At 38.7% G+C, this 17977-nt stretch overlaps 2 protein-coding genes across 2 annotated transcripts in view; both read left to right on the top strand.

Annotated features, from left to right (window-relative positions):
• The window catches only part of OSBPL11 (oxysterol binding protein like 11), a 73376-nt gene extending 60052 nt beyond the window's left edge, over nucleotides 1-13324 (top strand). The window contains exons 11-13 of the mRNA XM_010959356.3: nucleotides 4906-5088; nucleotides 7509-7662; nucleotides 11618-13324. Coding sequence (XP_010957658.1) covers nucleotides 4906-5088; nucleotides 7509-7662; nucleotides 11618-11683 — 403 coding nt within the window. The 3' untranslated portion in view covers nucleotides 11684-13324. The remainder of the gene's footprint in view (nucleotides 1-4905; nucleotides 5089-7508; nucleotides 7663-11617) is intronic.
• Nucleotides 13325-17503: 4179 nt separating this feature from the next.
• The window catches only part of SNX4 (sorting nexin 4), a 51210-nt gene continuing 50736 nt past the window's right edge, over nucleotides 17504-17977 (top strand). Inside the window, exon 1 of the mRNA XM_074365112.1 lies at nucleotides 17504-17684. Within this exon, the coding sequence (XP_074221213.1) occupies nucleotides 17544-17684 (141 nt within the window). The 5' untranslated portion in view covers nucleotides 17504-17543. The remainder of the gene's footprint in view (nucleotides 17685-17977) is intronic.

Genomic DNA, 17977 nt, shown 5'->3' with positions numbered 1-17977 from the left:
TCTCTCTTCATTTCCTAGACTTATGCCTTGGAAATATCCTTTCTTCCCTTCACAGCCCTTCTTTGCCCCAATAGGGAAATCATATCTGGTTTCCAGAGCTCATGCCTCATAGAGACTAGGTTGCCGCAGCCTTCAGTGTCACAGTTCTGTTTGAGTCTCTCTAATGGTCAGCAGTACCCATTCTTCCTGATGAAGCCCATAGGCACATCCTTGGACTTCCTGGGTCTGCACTGTTAAGAACTCAGCTGTTGTCTGTCTCACTCTGTGTTCCCTGCTGGGGGCAGGCAGAGCAGTAAGCAAGCAAAATGGAGATGTGCTGAGGAGCCCAAGGCCCACCGCTGGCTGGATCTCCAGGGGCAGCTCCAGAGAGCAGATCTGCGGGATTAGTATGCAGGTTGGCCAGTTGGGGGAGGTGGCCATTTCTATGGTGCCTTTCTTCTCCCTATGTAGTTTTCACAGCCCTTCTATATAAAAATGTTTTCATTTATGTAACTACTTTATATACACAATTTTCCTGGTATAGAATCTATTTTAAGAGTTGGAGGGACTTGAAAGGATAGGGCTTCAGGTGTCCTTCCATGACAGGCTTAACATTCCCATCATATTATGTTTAGTGACATTTTTTTGTTGATGAATTTGATCTCTATTCTGAAGGCAATGGGGAGCCAATTAAGCTTTCAAACATTTAATGATATATTTTATTTCTTTTGCTTTTCTTTTTCTATTTTCATCTTTTCTTTTGCAATCATTTCAAACCCACAGAAGAGTTGTAAAAACTCTCATGTCTCTTTTGCCTAGATTTACCAGTTGGTAATATATTGCTACATTAGTTTTATCAAAATCTATCTTTCTCTCTATACACACATACTTTATTGTCATTGTTGTTACTGTTATTCCTGAAACATTTGACAGTTAAAGACATCATGACACTTTACCCCAAAATACTCTAGTCAGAATTTCCCAAGAACAAGGAATTCTCTCACATAATCACAGAATAGTTGTCAAATTCAGGAAGTGTAGCATTGGTATAATACTATTATCTAATATATAATTCATATTAAATTTTTGTCAATTGGCCCACTAATTAGCAATGTTTTTCTCCTGACCTAGCATCTTGCATTTCATTTTATTGTTATATCCCTTTAGTCTCCTATAATCCACAGTATTTCTTCAGCCTTTCTTTGTCATTTATGACATTGACATTTTTGAAGAATACAGGCCAGTTTTATTGAATGCATCTCAATTTGCATTTGTTTTTTGTTTGTTTTAGATTCAAGCTGTACAGTATTTACAGGAATATAACATGAGTGGTATTGTATCTGGAGGTGATAGATTTTAAATCTGTACTTTAAAAAAGATCAGTCTTATGGCAGGTGAAGATTAGATTGGGGGCAGAGGAGTGAGGGGATATTAGAAGTTGGGAGACCAGTTAGGCATTCAGAATTGACAGACTTTAAGAAGTAACCAGCCTGAAATAGAGGGGGCATCTAAGATAACTTTGAATGAGTCCTGGTTATCTCCTGTTGGGAATAAACCTCTCTAAAACTTAGTGCTTAAAACAGCAATTTATTATTACTTTTACAGTTCTGTGGATTGACTTGGCTCAGCCAGGTGATTCTCACATGGCATCTTGTGGTTGTGGTTAGACCTTGTTTGGGGTATCAGTCATCTAAGGGCTTGAGCCAGCTGGATACCCAAGGCAGCTCGCACATGGGAGGCAGTAGGTCTGCCTGCTGACTAGGAGCTCAGCTGACGCTGTAATTCAGAAGGACTACATGCACCTTCCCACATGACTGGAGCTTCTCCCATCTGACAACTGGCTTCCTAAGAGGGAAGGAGCATCCAAAAGCAAGCATTCCAAAAGCCTTACTGGCTTTTGATACCTGGTTTTCATATTTTGACTTTTTTTTAAGACTCCTTAAATTTCAGATAGATATCCTTGAATTGTTAATGATCAGTCATTGTATTTGCCATCTTATGTCTTTGAATTTCTTACTTAAATTGGCTTCTTTTCTCCCTTCTTACTTTTTACCTATCCATAAGGCCACAAGCATTGGATCTTCTTGTTATTTGGAAGTGTACTTTTGGTTGACTCCAGTTTCCTAATTTTTTTCCATTCTGATTTCCCTTAAGACCAGTAGTTTCACCTAATAGCTCATTTAAAAGATTCATATTAGAAACAGGCTTCCCTATTTTATCATCTTTTCTTCTTTGATTTTGTAGAATATTTTAACTAAGGCCTTCTTTCATGCCTTTATTAGTGGCCATGCCTCCCTCCTCAGACATAGCCTAGTGTTTTACTGCTATCTGCAATCAAGCAGCACATTATCTGCTGTCTGCATTTGGCATAAATATATTATCTTCCACTTGTCTTTCCTTACTCCCTCATTTTCCACAACTATCCCTGATGGAGCCAAGCAATCCTACTTAATTATTCCTCATGCCCTTGTCCATCTCCTGATCCCATTTTCTACCCTCACTTTAGGATAATGATTGTTTATACATATGTAGTGGTATAATGTCATTAAGATTATGTTTACTAACTACTAAGTAACATACTTTTCTGCATTCTTATCTCTGCCTTCAAGAAGCTTTTAGTCTAGTATTAGAATCTAGGACCCTATCTTTGGAAAGCATTTCTAAGGCTTTTAGAAAAAACTCATGTATAATAGACAGTAAAGTCTGTTATTATAACAGCCACAGTAATGGAAAAGGACAATAATACTGTGAAGCTGGGATTAGGTAAATACTGTACCTCAAAATAAAATTTAATTCTGACTCTTTTGCTAAAGTAAAAAAAGAAACATGATACTGAGCATTCTTCTCATTGTCAGATAAAGGAAGCCTATCACTTTTTCAGGAGAGACTATTTTCCTGGTATTAAATTTTGAAGGGATTTGTTGCAAGTATCCTTATACAGTGGCACCAAATGATACAATAGACAATGTCTTTTTCAGTAGTTCTGCATAAAATGTAATTATCCTTCATGTTGTATTTCTTATATATACATCAATAAAACCCAAAGCTAAAGTCTTAACTTTCAATCTTTAAATAAAAGCTTTGTATATGAAGCCAAGTTAATATAGCCAATGATTTTCTAGTATTCCAGATAGCTATAGAGACAGGGTCTAGACAATCTAAAAAACCAACTTGATGTCAAGTTTTTAGAAAGTAAGAGAGTAAATGCCTTATTGGTTATCAATTATCCTCACTTTAGAGATGAGTAGGATGGCAACTTAAGCATGTTAAGTTCTTGTTCCTTCTCCAGTTCTCATCACCATGCTCTTGCTGTGTGGCTGCTCTAAGCAGCCAGGACCTGGGGTAACCTAGCATGCATGAACAGGGACCTTAGGGCTTGTTATTTTTTAACTGGAAAGTCTTGTGAAGGAGATAATGATAACTTGAGAGATTGTGGCAGTAAAAGAGAGATCAAGTGAGAAGTGGATTATTGTTCCTCAGGTTGCAGAATATAGTTCTGGGCAGTTGGAAGAGGGAAGAGATTAAGTGTTCACTGTCATCTCTTCATATTCTGTTTGGTTAGAGATAAGATTTCAGGAAAGGAAACAATGTTGGCAAGTGAGATTAGAGAGGAAACATGGATGTCACAAACATTCAGTCAGGCAAAAACCCTTAGCAGTGTAGTTATTAAGTTCAGATGCTTTGAGGTACAACCCAGAGTTCCCACCCCTGCTGTAATCAAGCAGATTTGAGGTCATGGTGTTCTTTGTGTCCAGTGAGCTACAGTTATGCCTAACTTTATTTTGGATGTTTGGTCTGCTCTTGGATTCCAAATCCTTGTACATCTTAGTCTCTAAGAACTGGTTCATTTGCTTATTGGCTCCTACACTTCTGCCTTGAGCTCTGAATTTGTAGAGCATTCACTTCTCCAGATTAAAAACTATGGACTCCCTAAATTCAACTATGTCCTTCTGGTTCCCAGGCCCTTGCCTTATAATTGACAAATGCTACTTAGGGTTCCTGAGCTATCACCTGAACCTGGGCTTTGGTCCTTTGGATTCCCTTTTGAATCCAGGTAAACCATAATCCCTGGCACACTGACTAGACACTAACATTTGCCCACTATTCTCTGAGTTCTGAACCTCTGTCTAATCTGACCCTGTTGTTGTTTGTGTCCTACAGTGAACATAAAATTCTTCTTTAAAAATAATTAGACCTGTTTCTATTCCAACTTCCATTTGAGCTGCCTCCTGTCTGTCTGTTGATAAAACAACCAGATAATTCATTAAACTTTCAACAACAGTAGTGTTTTGAGTTCTCTCAGGGTTTTGTGTTGCCAGCAGTAATTTTTATATACCAGTACTCTTTTTATTTTTCTGTTTTGTCAAGAGAATTTTAAAAATTTTAATGTATCTTTTATATTTTTCTACCTCTTTGATTTGTGTGGTTTCTATATTTAATTTAAAATTAAGCTTATGTGGTTTTATAAAGAATTTATATATCCAGAATTTCAAATATAGGGACTCTAAACTTTTAAATTAACAGGACTAGTTTAAAAAAAAAGTTGAATAGATTATACTGTAACATTTTTAGACTGTAATAAAAAAGAAATGTTAATATTTTTCATATTCCTGCTTAGTTTTAATGTTATATTAGTTTTGTTTGTAGCAATTTAATTATCACACTTTGTGATCATTTATGGTAACTAAGTCTCTAATTTGATTCCCAATATTCTTTCTAAAATTAAATTGATATTATTTGAAAAAATTGTCTAGGAAGCTATTATGGATTTACAAGGAGTCTGACTTTGGTACTGACAAATTGAAGTGAGCTGTGTAATTTAAACAGAATTCATGTAGTACATTGTTAGGTTTCAGAATCCCCAACAAACAAGCGCAATATCATTTATTAGAGCATATCTTTTTCTTTTTTCCTGCCTGCTTCTAGGGTTACAGGTGAAGTAAAGCACAACATCACCAACACTGTTGTATGCAGAGTACAAGGGGAATGGAATAGCGTTCTTGAGTTCACTTACAGCAATGGGGAGACAAAGTATGTGGACTTGACTAAATTGGCAGTAACGAAGAAAAGAGTAAGACCTCTGGAGAAGCAGGACCCATTTGAATCCAGGTATATCATCCTCACATCCATCCAGGAAAGACTTAAAAACCTTTTATCTTAACCAGAGTCTTCACTAACTTCTCATCCTGGGCAAGTGACTTCACCACTTTGCATCAGCTTCCTTATTTGTAAATTGAAAGTGTTGGTTTGATCTGATGCTCTTAAACCCCTTACCAGCTATGAAATTGTATGATACTTGGTCACATTTTAGTAAAAATCATGCATTTGTAAACTGGGCAAAAATACTAAAATTTAATCGGCAAAAAATTACTATTCTTACTATAAAAACTCTTACAGGTTATTAACAAGGATAGCCCAGTGAAAATAATGGACAGACGTAAAGAGGTAGTTCACAAAGAAAAAAACTCACCCGTAGAAAATGAAAATTGTTCAGTATAATTAAAATCCAAAGAAATACAAATTAATAAGACTAGTTTTTAAAATAGTATCTCTTTTGGGAAAAAGTATTAGCAAATAGGCATTCTGATATTGCTGATTAGAAAGGCAGACTAATACAACCTTCGCCTGTTTCAAGTATACAATTCAGTGATTTTTAGTAACTTTCCTTAGTGGTGCAGTTATTACCATTATTCCATTTTAAAATCTTCCCATCCTCCCATAAGATCCTTCCTGCCTATTTACAGTTAATCCCCATTCCTACCCCCAGTCCCAGGGAACCTAGTTTCCATCTTTGTAAATTTACTTTGGACATTTCAGCAAATGGAATCATACAGTATGTGATCTCTTGTGCCTGAATTTTTTCACTTAGCATGTTTTTGAAGTTCATTCATGCTATAACTTGTATCAGTAGTTCATTCCTTTTTGTTACTGATGGTATTTTGTTGTGTGATACCACATTTTGTCTGTCCTTTCACCAACTAATAGACATTTCCAGTTTTGGACTGATGATGATGAATACTGCTATGAACATTCTCATGCAAATCTTTGAGTGGACGTGTTTTCATTTCTCTTGGGTAAAAGTACCTAGGAATGGAATTGCTGGTATGCGTGGTAGTCTTATGTGTAACTTTTCAAGAAGCTACCAAGCTATATTTCACAATGGCTGCACCATTTTACATTCCTGCCAGGAACATGTGAGGGTTTCAGTTCTCCACATCTTCATCAACATTGGGCCTGTCTTACTTAATATACCCATTTTAGCTGGTGTGAATAGTACCTCATTGTAATTTTAATTTGCATTTCCCTAATGGCTAATGATGTTGAGCATGTTTTTATGTGCTAATTAGCCATTTATATATCTTCTTTGGTAAAATATGTGCTTATAACTTTTGCGCATTTTTCTGTTGAATTGTTTGTTGTCTTATTGTGTTATAGGAGTTCTTTGTAAATTCTGGACACAAAACCTTTATTGGGTATGTGTTTCTTTTTTAAAATATTTTATTTATTTATTATTGTATTATTTTATTATTTTTTATTTGAGCAGGAGGTAATTAGGTTTAATTTATTTTTAGAAGAGGTACTGGGGATTGAACCCAGAATCTTGTGCATGCTAAGCATGTGCTCTACCACTTGAGTTATACCCTCCCCTGGGGATGTGTTTCTTAAATATTTTCTCCTAGTCTGTTGCTCATCTCTTCATTTTCTTAATGGTGTTTTTTTTTAGTAAAAAGTTTTTGTTCTGATGATTTGAGATTATCGATTTTTTTTTATGGATTACGGTTTTAGTGTTGTAGCTAAGAAATCCTTGCCTAACCCAAAGTCTCAAAGATTTTCTCTTACATCTTCTTCGAAGTTTCATTGTGAGGTGAGGGTCTAAGGTCATCCTTTGCACGTAGCTATCCAGTTGTCCCAACACCATTTGTTGAATAGACTGTACTTTTCCCAAAGAATTGTATTGGCAGTTTTGTCTTACTTGGAGTTTGTTGACCTTCCCCCTCCCTGTGCTGTGCCTGTAAACTCTCTCCATCTAGTGAGTTGGAGCGTTCATAGGACTCCCCTCATCTGCTCTCAGGGATCACTGCCCTGCACTGCCTTTTGTTCAGTATCTGAAACCATTGTTTCATTATATTTTGTTTGGTTTCCTGGTTGATTAAAGGTAGGAGGGTAAATCTAGTGCCCATTATTTCATTATGTCCAGATGCAGAAGTGGTCTCTTATTTCAGCTTTTTAAAAATTTATTTTCCTTTTTGCTTGTTATTTCCTAAGTTTCTTAAAAATAAAAATCTTGATTATGTGACTTGGGAAAATATAAATTATTTTTAGTTTAAGAAGAAACAGAAGCAGCAGCATCTTGGACACTTAACATCAGCAACATAGTGTCAGTTTTCTTACAACTCATAGGTTTGGAACTACAGATCTGATTTAGGAAACATAATTTATTAAAATTACCTTTAATTTTGAAGGTATCAGTTCTATTTAATTATCTTTTTTGAAGAATATTTGTAAAATATGTGGTTTTCTGATTTTAGGCGATTGTGGAAAAATGTGACAGACTCTCTGAGGGAATGTGAAATCGATAAGGCCACAGAGCATAAACGTACCCTGGAAGAACGCCAGAGGACTGAAGAAAGGCATCGTACTGAAACAGGCACACCTTGGAAAACCAAGTATTTTATTAAAGAGGTATATGTCCTACATGTGTTGAGACTAAAACTCATTATCTACATTAGCTTAGCAGGCTTTCTTGAATTGTTACCACTTATACATCATTATTTCTGAAGACAATCCAGCTACATCATTATTTCTAAAGATAGTCCAGCTTAACCATGAGCTTTTTCATGAACTTTTCACAATTTGTCGAAGTACAATAGTTCACCAGCAGTTCAGATGAAATAGATTAGGGGATTAAATTGGCCACAAAAATGCTAACATTAGTCTTTAATCACAGTAATAGAATTTGCAATTGACAATGTATTGCCTTTTGTACCACACTGAAACTCTCTGTCCGCTTCCAGGGGCTGCATTTTAAGGGAGACATGAGAAATTTAATTGACTACACAGAGGATAGAATCTTTGCAATGTTTAAGGAAAAAAGAATGAAGTGGGAGTGTTTAGCCTGGAAACCAGAAAATTGGGGCCATTCATTATACCTTACTTCAAATATAGATAGGCTTATCGCATAGAAGTTCTTTTCAGATAATCAGTGTTGAGCTAGGCCTAGGCAGGCTAGGCCAATTTGTCAGGAAGCAAATTTTGAGCTTAACTTAAGAAGGAATTATGTAACAATTTTTAAAAAATTGAATAATAAATGTACATTTTTTAGTAATGTATTCCCAATTACTAGACCCACATAAAAGACTACAATTTATATAGGAGAATTTAATTCACTGGTTTTGCAGTTAAAACTAAATGATTTATAAAGTCTTTTCTAAATTTAAAGGTTTTATTACTTTGTGGTAGAATTCAGAGTAAGGTGAATAAGGCATCAGAGCTGATACCAAGAAAAGTTTTTCTTGTCCATAGCCAAGTGTAAGGAAACCCATTGAATTTTAATATTGGCCTATCAGGAAAGAATCTGGAAAAATAATTTGAATGTGAATTTTGTAGAATTCTCACCTTCAGAAATCCATAGTTTATGGTAGTAGTTTCATTGCTTTCAGTTTTCCCATCTTCAGGTATCTAATATAAATACCAACTATTTTTATGGATAGGAATTCAAGGGAAAGCACTTTACTACTCTTCATTTTTGTATGAATAGATAAATCTTTGTAATAACTCTGCAAAATTGTAATCTGGTAACCTTGGATTTTTTTCATGTCAAGTTCACTAAGAAAGTAGATATACCAGGAACAGATTCTATAAGAGGAAAATTTCTAAGGGAGGATTTCTATACATCATTAAAAATGAACTCTAGGATGGGGAGGGATAAATTAGAAGTTTGGGATTTACAGATACAACTACAATATAAAACAGATAAATGACAGGGTCCTACTGTATAGCACAGGGAACTATATTCAATATCTTGTAATAAACTATAATGAAAAAGAATATATCTATATATATAAGTATAACTGAATCACTATGCTGTACACCAGTAACTAACACAACTTTGTAAATCAACAGTATTTCAATTTTAAAAAATTAAAAAGAAAAAAAAGACCTCTTGGGGCTGAGAACATGAAGCTGTAGTGGGCAAAAAATACAACCAATTTTAAAAGATTTTAAAGAATAGGCACCAGCTAACATGATATGTAAACCTGCTACTTCTCACTTACTCTTTATTTGACAAATATTGTTAAGAGCCTGCCACTTAATCCCTTTATCACACTTTATAATGTTGGATAGACAGATACAGAAAGTGGTGGCAAGATAACGGCGATTGTCCCAATACAACAGTGAATTTCTTTCAGCCTAGATAGTCTCAACTAACTGCCTGATGGAACAGCAGATTGGAGATGCTGACTCAGATTTGGGCCCCTTTGGGTGGCAAGATGTAAGATGTGGTGTGCCATGGCACAGTAGTGCAACAGATGGGTTAGATTTATGTCATTTTTTTAATTGCCTAAGCCTATGGGGCAGCCAAGTTACATCCTGTGTGACAGGACCATGGTATGTGCTGTAAAAAGCACTGCAGAGTACACGCGAGGCTGAGGAGGATGGCAGCTAGCTGAAACCGGTACCCCAAGGTTCATAACAAGTTTAGAGCTATTGTCATCATGTATGGCTCTTTGCTAAGAAGAATCGTATGTTATTGAAAAGTTGATTTTTGTCTCCTCTGTGGTCCTAAGCAGAGTGCTGGGTGCATATTAGATGTTTTCATAAATATTGTTATAAGTAACAAGAGCTTTTCCACTTGTGGGGTACATTCGTTATTGCTGTCAAACCAATTACAGATCAGTTAGGAGTTGGCTTTGGTTAGATGGTTGAGAATAGTCACTTGGTATAAGAGGAGGTAGAATAACCTAAGAAAATACAGATGAACTTAAAAGTGTTTGTAGTATCATTCGATAATACTCACCTTTTCCTGACCGTTTCTCATTGATGTTTGTTAGATCTTCCCTTCTCTCCCTTTTGTGAGTATAGACATCCATCAGGAACTATTGGTTGTATCCTTTTAAGTGGATATTTAAAATTTCTTAAGATGTATGTAAATGCAAGCAGGAAGACTTTTATAGTATAGTGGACCATATTAAAGTCAGATGTGCTAAATTTGAACCCCAGCTCTTACCTTGGATAGTTTATTTACCTCTTTTAACATCAGTTTCCTCATATATAAAATGTAGGTAAATATAGAGAAGGTGCACTGAAATGAACTCTGCCCCTTCCTGGGTGAAGTTGGGCAGCTCATTTCACTTCTGAGAGAGAGCCTCAGTCCCTTCATCGGTGACATGAGATGGTCACATGGCACATCTTCTAAACCTAGCATTCTGTAATGTGGTTAGGTGACATCTTTTGTGTTGCGAGTTATCAACTAGGTGATTGAACATAATAAACAACCTAATGATTTCTATTGTTAAAGAGAAATCACTGTGCCACTGCAGTAGAGGAGAAAGATTAAACTCAGCTCTGAATGTGGGGATAAGTGGGAACCTATAGCCAACGCGCAGGGTGAGGGAGTGGACGGAAAATTACTAAGAGGAACTTGGTGGTGTCGGGCAAGGGTCGGGGGTGAGGGAGGCACTTGATTAGATACCAAAGGTGGAAAAAGAGTTTGACTGGAGATCAAAGATGAGGGAATTCTTGATTAAACTGGTTTATCGGGATTTTTTTGGCTAAAACTGGGCTCAGCAGGGCTAGGATGAGACATAAACAAGAAGAGAGACGAAGGAGTCTAACTTTTAAAGTTTGGTCAAGGAGAGAAGTCTTGTCCCTATGAGCCACACAATTGCTGGCCTTAAGTCATTTTTGGAATAAGGTAGGGTAAATATATTAAAAAATATTTTTAAATGTAAATAAATTGAAGGTGATATAGCAGTTAAGACAGAGGTTCAAATCTGACTAAATTTCCTTAGTCCCATAAACACTGAACTCCAGCCTTAGCTACTGTGACTTCAGCTCTGCCAAGCTCCCACCCCACTGAGCTGCTTCGTGCATTTGCTGGAGCTCTTTTTGCTTCACTTGGTCGTCTCCTATCTTTAGTTCACTCTCTGACTCTAACTTTATCTCCCTTCAGTATCCTTCTGTTCATAGGAACCAGGGAAAACTAATAGGGTAAAGTCAGCATGAACTAGAAAACAGTGCTCAGAGACTTGAGAAGGACAGAACAGCTAGTCCAGTGCTGCACCTGCTGCCTGTCACTCTGTGGATGAGGCTCAACCTGCAGCATCTTGGCAAAATTGGCAGAACTGCTACAGATGACTTCTGCAAAATGAAATGTTCATGGAGCACAAACTAGGTCTTCCCAGACCAGAACTTCTCACCCAATCCTAGCTGAACCACACACATTTTTTGATATCTTAAGCACAGAGACTTTATTTTTATTTTTTTAAAGCACAGAGACTTTTTTTTCTTCACAACTCTTATTTTTAAATGTGAGGATAGAATTCCATGTCAATGAAGACATTGTACCTAGTTTTGTTTACTGATTCTGAAAATACTAGAGGAATGTTTCTTTAATTTATTTTTCCACTTGTTTCAGGGAGATGGCTGGGTTTATCACAAACCCCTTTGGAAAATAATTCCAACAACACAACCAGCAGAGTGACGCACACTATCTAAGACTCGACCAAATGAACTTCTCAGTTTACCCTAGACCCTCCCAGAATGGAGTCATTGCACTGAGTGACCTGCTTCCTGATTGCACAGACTGAAACTAACTAAACATGAATGTACCGATTAGGGCACCATAGAACTGTGGCAGACCAAAGTGTTGGAGGAGCACGATGGACCTCTCACCAAGCTGTTCATGTGATGCGAGCAATAGCATCTTCAAACCTTTCACCTGAAGTATTAGATGATTAATCTTTTATCCAGTTCCTGCTCCGAAAGCTAAGTTTGAATCCCCTGTTTTTGCATGGGGGCAGCAGATAAACACAACAATGAGAACTCAGTGATTCTGCTTTCTTTATAGTGAAAAGTGAAATCTCTTTCAGAGTTTGTGCTTTCCTTTCTGTCAATAACTGAAGTATTCACTACTCTTACAACAAACCAAGAGGAGGAAGAAGATGACCCAGAAGTGGCTTCAGCCATTGTGCCTGAAATCAGTGTTAAAAAAAAATCAACCAGGTTGTCGTAACAAGGCATTCTGTTCCTTCAAAGAGACTGTGTGCCTGTGTCTGAGGAACTTATCCGCTATCCACCTCTGTTGGAACTCTCTTTTAAAAAGTATATTTATAAATTGATTAGAGTTATAACCATGGAGAATTTTTTCTTCTGAGCATTTTAATATACTTGAAAACAACATTGACTTGAAAAATTTCAGAACATTTTTCAGTACCAAGTTTTATTAAATATTACACTTGAGAGACAGTTTTTTAAAATGTGTTCATGTCAATGTGATGAGATTTTGGCCTTTCTCAATAACTGAGGCATTAAAGAACATAGCAAACATTAAAAAATAAAACTGTTACTGTTTTCCTTACCTTTTTTCCACTTGTAGATTAATATCCAGTATTATGTGCTATCTCTCTGGATAAGTATGGTTTATCTTATCTCCGTTCACTCAAAATTTAAAACAACTATTCATATTTGTCAGTAATTCAGAAGTTATATATGTGACTGAGTGCATGTATGGTGTGGTTTTATTTTCTTTTCAAGGAAATTCAAATGCTGAAGAAAGAGTATGAAATAAAAAGATATCAGGAAAAAAGATACCAGGAAGTTGTATTCAGGTACAAAGTTTTTTTTTTTTTTTTTTTTTTAAATAAGTATTTTATTGAGGTTGAAGAATTGCTGGCAATGAAAATAATGGCTTTCATCATTCATTCAAGTATTTATTGAGCACCTACTCACGGTGCTCAACACTTGTTACTGCAAGCTACCTTAATTTTCCAAGAGTGGTGCCTTACTCTGTTTCTTCTGATGTGGTCTTCCAATCAGTGTGTGTAACATAGACCTGTTATTCATTAGCCATTGTAGGTGGCTGTATCTGTTGCATCATCACAAGAAGTTTAAGCTTTGTGCTCTGATAAATTGTGTTTTATTGAAGGGAGTTGATAGGATCAAAACAGCAAAACAATAATGTTTTTCAACAAATTGTAAATTATAAGAAAATAATTGGTTTATGTACAACCATTTTAATGATTCCCTTGTTCATTTTTTGCTGTGAAATGCACTGAAAAATCTCAAAATGACTTATAGTTCATGTGTTGGGAAGATTAAAAATAATAAAACTAGAGAACAGTGATGCCTTTGTCTGTTTCATGAATGGAGAGAAATAGGAAGTTTATTCTTAGTGGAGTTATTGCCCTGTTCATTTGAGAAGGACATTGATTTTAAATCCTTCCCTTCAGGAATCTCTTAGGCAGACAAGGGAGTAAATTTAATAAGAGTTTTTAAAAATTCATCTTTTTAACAGCTTTGTTAATATATAATGGAAGCCATTAAAGTACATGCTGTAGCAAAACATAAGAGGAGGGGAAAAAACAGGAATTGGAGAAGATAAGAGATCACAAAAAAAACAAAAGATGCAACAGAAGAAGTCAAAGAGAGACATGGAATATCTAGACAGGTAGTCTCCCAAGAACTAGCTCCCCCAGCAGCTATCTTATCTGTGGACAAACACTGACTTTACGAAGTTCTTTGAACCAAAATCTGTCTCACTGTAACTGATATCATTGGTTTTGATTCTAATGAAGTTCATGTAAGATGAGAATGTTTTAACTTGTACATAGTCATACTAATGTACTTGAATATCGGTTCTCCTAATTTTAATATTCTGGGGTTATTCAGCTATTCTTCATATGATAGTGTTTCATCTTATGATCAGTTTCCTGAGAATGCACCACCTATCAGTGTTATGTGGACTGCTTTGAAAAAGCCAGAATATTCCAAGTGGAGTCTTGTTTTAGACCCATGGATCTTTTCATCTTTTTAACAGCTTTGTTAATGTATAATGGACTTAAAGTATACAATTTGATAAGTTTTGACATATGTTTCCATCCATGAAACATCATCACAATCATGATAATGAAAATATTTATTATTCCCAAAAGTTTACTCTTACCCTTTTGTAATCTCTCCTTGCCACCTCCCTCCTCTTTCCACCTCTTTCCTATTTCCAGGGAACCACTTTCCAGGCGTCCTCTTATAAGGACATTTGGCATTGGATTTAAGTCCCACCAGAATAATCCAGGATGATGTTCTCATGTTCTCATCTCAAAATCCTTAATTACATCTGCAAATACCCTTTTTTTTCTAAGTAAAGTAGCATTCACAGTTTCCAGGAATTGGGGTGTGGAAATATATTTTTGGAGGTCACCATTCAATCCACTATATCACTGATCTGCTTTGTGTCACATAAATTAGTTTGAGGTTTCTAGAATTTTATATAAATAGAATCACACAGTATGTCTTTTAGGAGGGGGTCTGGCTTATTCTATTAGCATAACTATTTTGCTGTTTTATACATGTTGATTTTGTGTATCAATAGTTTATTCTTTTTTATTGCTGAATAGTAATTCTTGTTTGGAATATACCAGTTTGTTCATTCATTCACTGGTTGATGGATATCTGTGGCTGTGTCCCCAGCACCTCATCCCTCCTCAAGTGGAAGAGAAAAAGCTCTTCCTCTACCCCTCCAGGTAAGGAAATGGCTGTTCCCATGAGGGAGCTCACCTGGCCTTCAGAAGAAGCTGAGTCAGACCCTCTGCCCCTCAATCAGAGTTTGGGGCTAGAGCTCTGTAGCAACCACTTTGTACTACTAACTGGTTAGTAGTGACTCTGGGCAAATTTAAGTGCCTCTCTGGGCTTCCCTGTCCTCATCAGAAAAATGACGGGGTTGGATTAGAGGATCTCTGAGATAAAACCTTACCTATGATCTCCTGTTTGGGTTATTTACAGAGGAAAAAACAAAAACAAAACCCTCCTCTCCCATTCCCCTCAGGGCTGAAATCGTGGTTTCTGGGGTTAATCAGCTGACTCAGATCACTGCAGTGTCAGCGCTTTTCCTGACCTAACAGAGGTGAGGGGTGAGGATCTGGTGGAAGCAGAGCTCTGACTGATGAGGGCCTGGCTGTGGAGAGGGACACAGGGACTCCTGCTGCTGGCCTCGTTTCTGGGCTGCCTCTCAATCTCAAGGAAATGATTCTCAGGCGCCAAGCTGAGGTCCTCACAGGACCAAGCCCATGGGAAAGGGGCTAGGGGAGGAGGGCCCATTTTGGGATTGGGAAGATTCAAGAGGAGGCGGTCCTGGCCACCATTCCACTGTAATCATTTTCACCTACCACTTCCTTGTGGTTTTAGGGAGAATTCAGGTATGAGGAGATGCCCGCAGAGGCTGGAGGAGGAAAGGCTTTCTTTTGGTCTGACTGGTACAGTGAGAGCTGGGATGGGCAGGAGGCCTGCCTGACTTTAATAAGTAAATGTGTGGTTTGTTATGATTTGTTTGCCTGTTTTGTCTTGTATGCTTTGCTCCTCCCCCTACTCATTCACTAATTCAGCAGACATACATGCTGAGTGCTGGGGACACAGAGGCGTAAGGCACTGCCTCGCTCTTACTGAGTTCAGCCTAGATGCGGAGGCAGACACGTGGCATTAGTGAACAAGATGAGACGTGCCAGAACAGAAAAAAGCCAGCCTCCAATGAAGGGGGTTAACGAGTGCAGGGGAAGGAGGTCATGGAAAACCCTAAGTCGGGAAAACAAGCAGTCTAAACACAATGCAAAGTACACTCAGTATAAATTTACTTACTTAAAATTATTTCAAGCCCTTTATTCTATAGATGTTAATAAAAAGTAAAATAGTTAAAGGAGAAAACAATTTAAAAGGTTGTCAGTCACAACAGCTCACATCTGTTACCTGCTTCTTGCTCACCTTTCTGGATGTGTATTGGACAGGATGCTTCCTGGGCAGAGGGAAGATCCCAGATGCTTCTCTCGCCCTCCTGCATCCTGCCCTCATTTGATATCTGCTCCTGAGTGTCAGCATTCACAGCTGTGCCCCTACCCTTGCCTGCTGCCCTGGGAACCGCTGCTACCTGACGGGTGGTTGGTGGGTTGGCTGAAGGAGAATAGGAGCTCCATTTTAAGGGCCCTGCCTCTGGTAAGTGACAGCAAAGCCTTCCTCTCTGGCAGTCAGCACAGCATGGGGCACATGGTAGCAGAAGTTTCAAGTAGAAGAGTCCATCTAAGACATAAATGTTTTTAACTGATTCATGGTAATTTAAATTTTCTGACAAATGCAGCCTTCCTCTCCCTCCTCCACTTTACACTGTCTGTAACAGCCATTTTAAATAGTCAAAGGCACAGCTAGGTTGAAAGTGACAAAATGGGAAAAGATCTACCACGCAGACAATATGCGTTTTACAGCTGTGTGGTCATATTGTGACAGTCATTTCTGTGTCTGCGTGTGTTACCATACCTGATTAAAACAAATCCTGAGTGCCCTTAAAAACAGTGAGTATTTGTATGTATTCAGAGCTCTTCTACTACTAATTTCATTCAGTATAAAAAAACATAATTGGGGGTGGGGAAACATAGTAATAACAATTGGATGAAATTTTGTTCTGGCAGAAACACAATAACCTGGCTGGTTTCCCCCAATGGGTTCCATTTTATCCTTTTCAGAGCAGAATCTCTAGATATTTGTTTGGGGAGTGGGGAAGAGGAGTAAGGATGACCTCTGTCTGTGAACTAAAAAAAGAATCCCCCCAAACAAAACACTCAAATGGACTTAATATGATTTTGGGGAAGAAAGTGAGACAAAACCACCACACCAACACCCCCCAAACATGTCTAAATGACACACACACACACATACAAACACACACACACACACACACAAACATGTCATAAATCCTTAATAACTTTCAGGCAGCCCTAGTTTTCAAACAAAGATCAAAAATGTGGTCAAAGATGTGGTCTGACAGCTAATGAATACCGAAGAAAACCTCTCCCTTTTCAGAGAGTCAGTGGCCAGGTTTTAAAGTACCCTTACAGGTGAGCTGTTACCCACATATACAATATTAGTTGAGAGGTTCCACAAGACTACTTGTCCCCAAATCCCCTGGTCAATGACCTGCCACAGCGCTTCCTTCCAACCTATCTGGTTTGAGTTTCCTTGTTGTAAACAACCACTTGCTTTAGAAGACCTCTATCAAATTGTATTTAAGTCATCTGGGAGGGGAGAAATATATCTATCCTGTGGTAGTTTTCTTAATTTTTGGCCGCTGAAGATTCCACTAGCTGGCTTGCTATAGGACTCTGGGGGAGTTTCTCAAGCCATAAGGGTTCGGGGCATGTTCTGCTGATTCTGGCCCTCGGGGTCTCGGCAGCTGGGCGGCCCGCGGGCCGAGGGGGCGGGGCCTGGCCCGGCGCCGGCGGGCTGTGGGGCGGGGCGGGGTTGGGACGAGCCTGGCCGGGCGCGGCGGCGCAGGCGCACTGTGTCCGCCGCGCCAAACTGCAGCCATGGAGCAGGCACCCCCGGACCCCGAGCGGCTTTTGCAGCCTGCGCCCCTAGAGCCGCTGGGTAACCCCGACGCTGGGCTGGAGTCCGTGGTCGTTGAAGAAGCGGATAGGCCCCGGGATGAGGGCTCTGGGGACGGCACGGTGAGGAGAAGGGGCGGCAGGGGCCGCCCGGCCTGTGTCCGGGCCTGGAGGGCCAGGCTGGGCTGGTCTGGGCTGGCGGGTCGGGTGGGCTCGGCCGAGAGGCCCCGCGGTGAGCCGGAAGCGGGGTGGAAAGGCTGGGCCGTAGGTGTAGAGGGGGGAGGCTCTGTGGAAAAGGGGGTCGTGAGTTGGGGGTGAGCGCCGGGCGCTGCGGGACCAAGGGAAGGTTGGAGAGGCCGGCGGAGAAGGGCGCTGAGGGTTTCTGTGGGAGCGGCTCCGGGGGCATGGAGGCCGGG

This window comes from Camelus bactrianus, chromosome 1 (assembly GCF_048773025.1).
Source record: "Camelus bactrianus isolate YW-2024 breed Bactrian camel chromosome 1, ASM4877302v1, whole genome shotgun sequence".
Taxonomy (NCBI): domain Eukaryota; kingdom Metazoa; phylum Chordata; class Mammalia; order Artiodactyla; family Camelidae; genus Camelus; species Camelus bactrianus.
The sequence above is the reverse complement of the archived record's forward strand: the minus strand, read 5'-3'. Positions and strand labels throughout refer to the sequence as shown.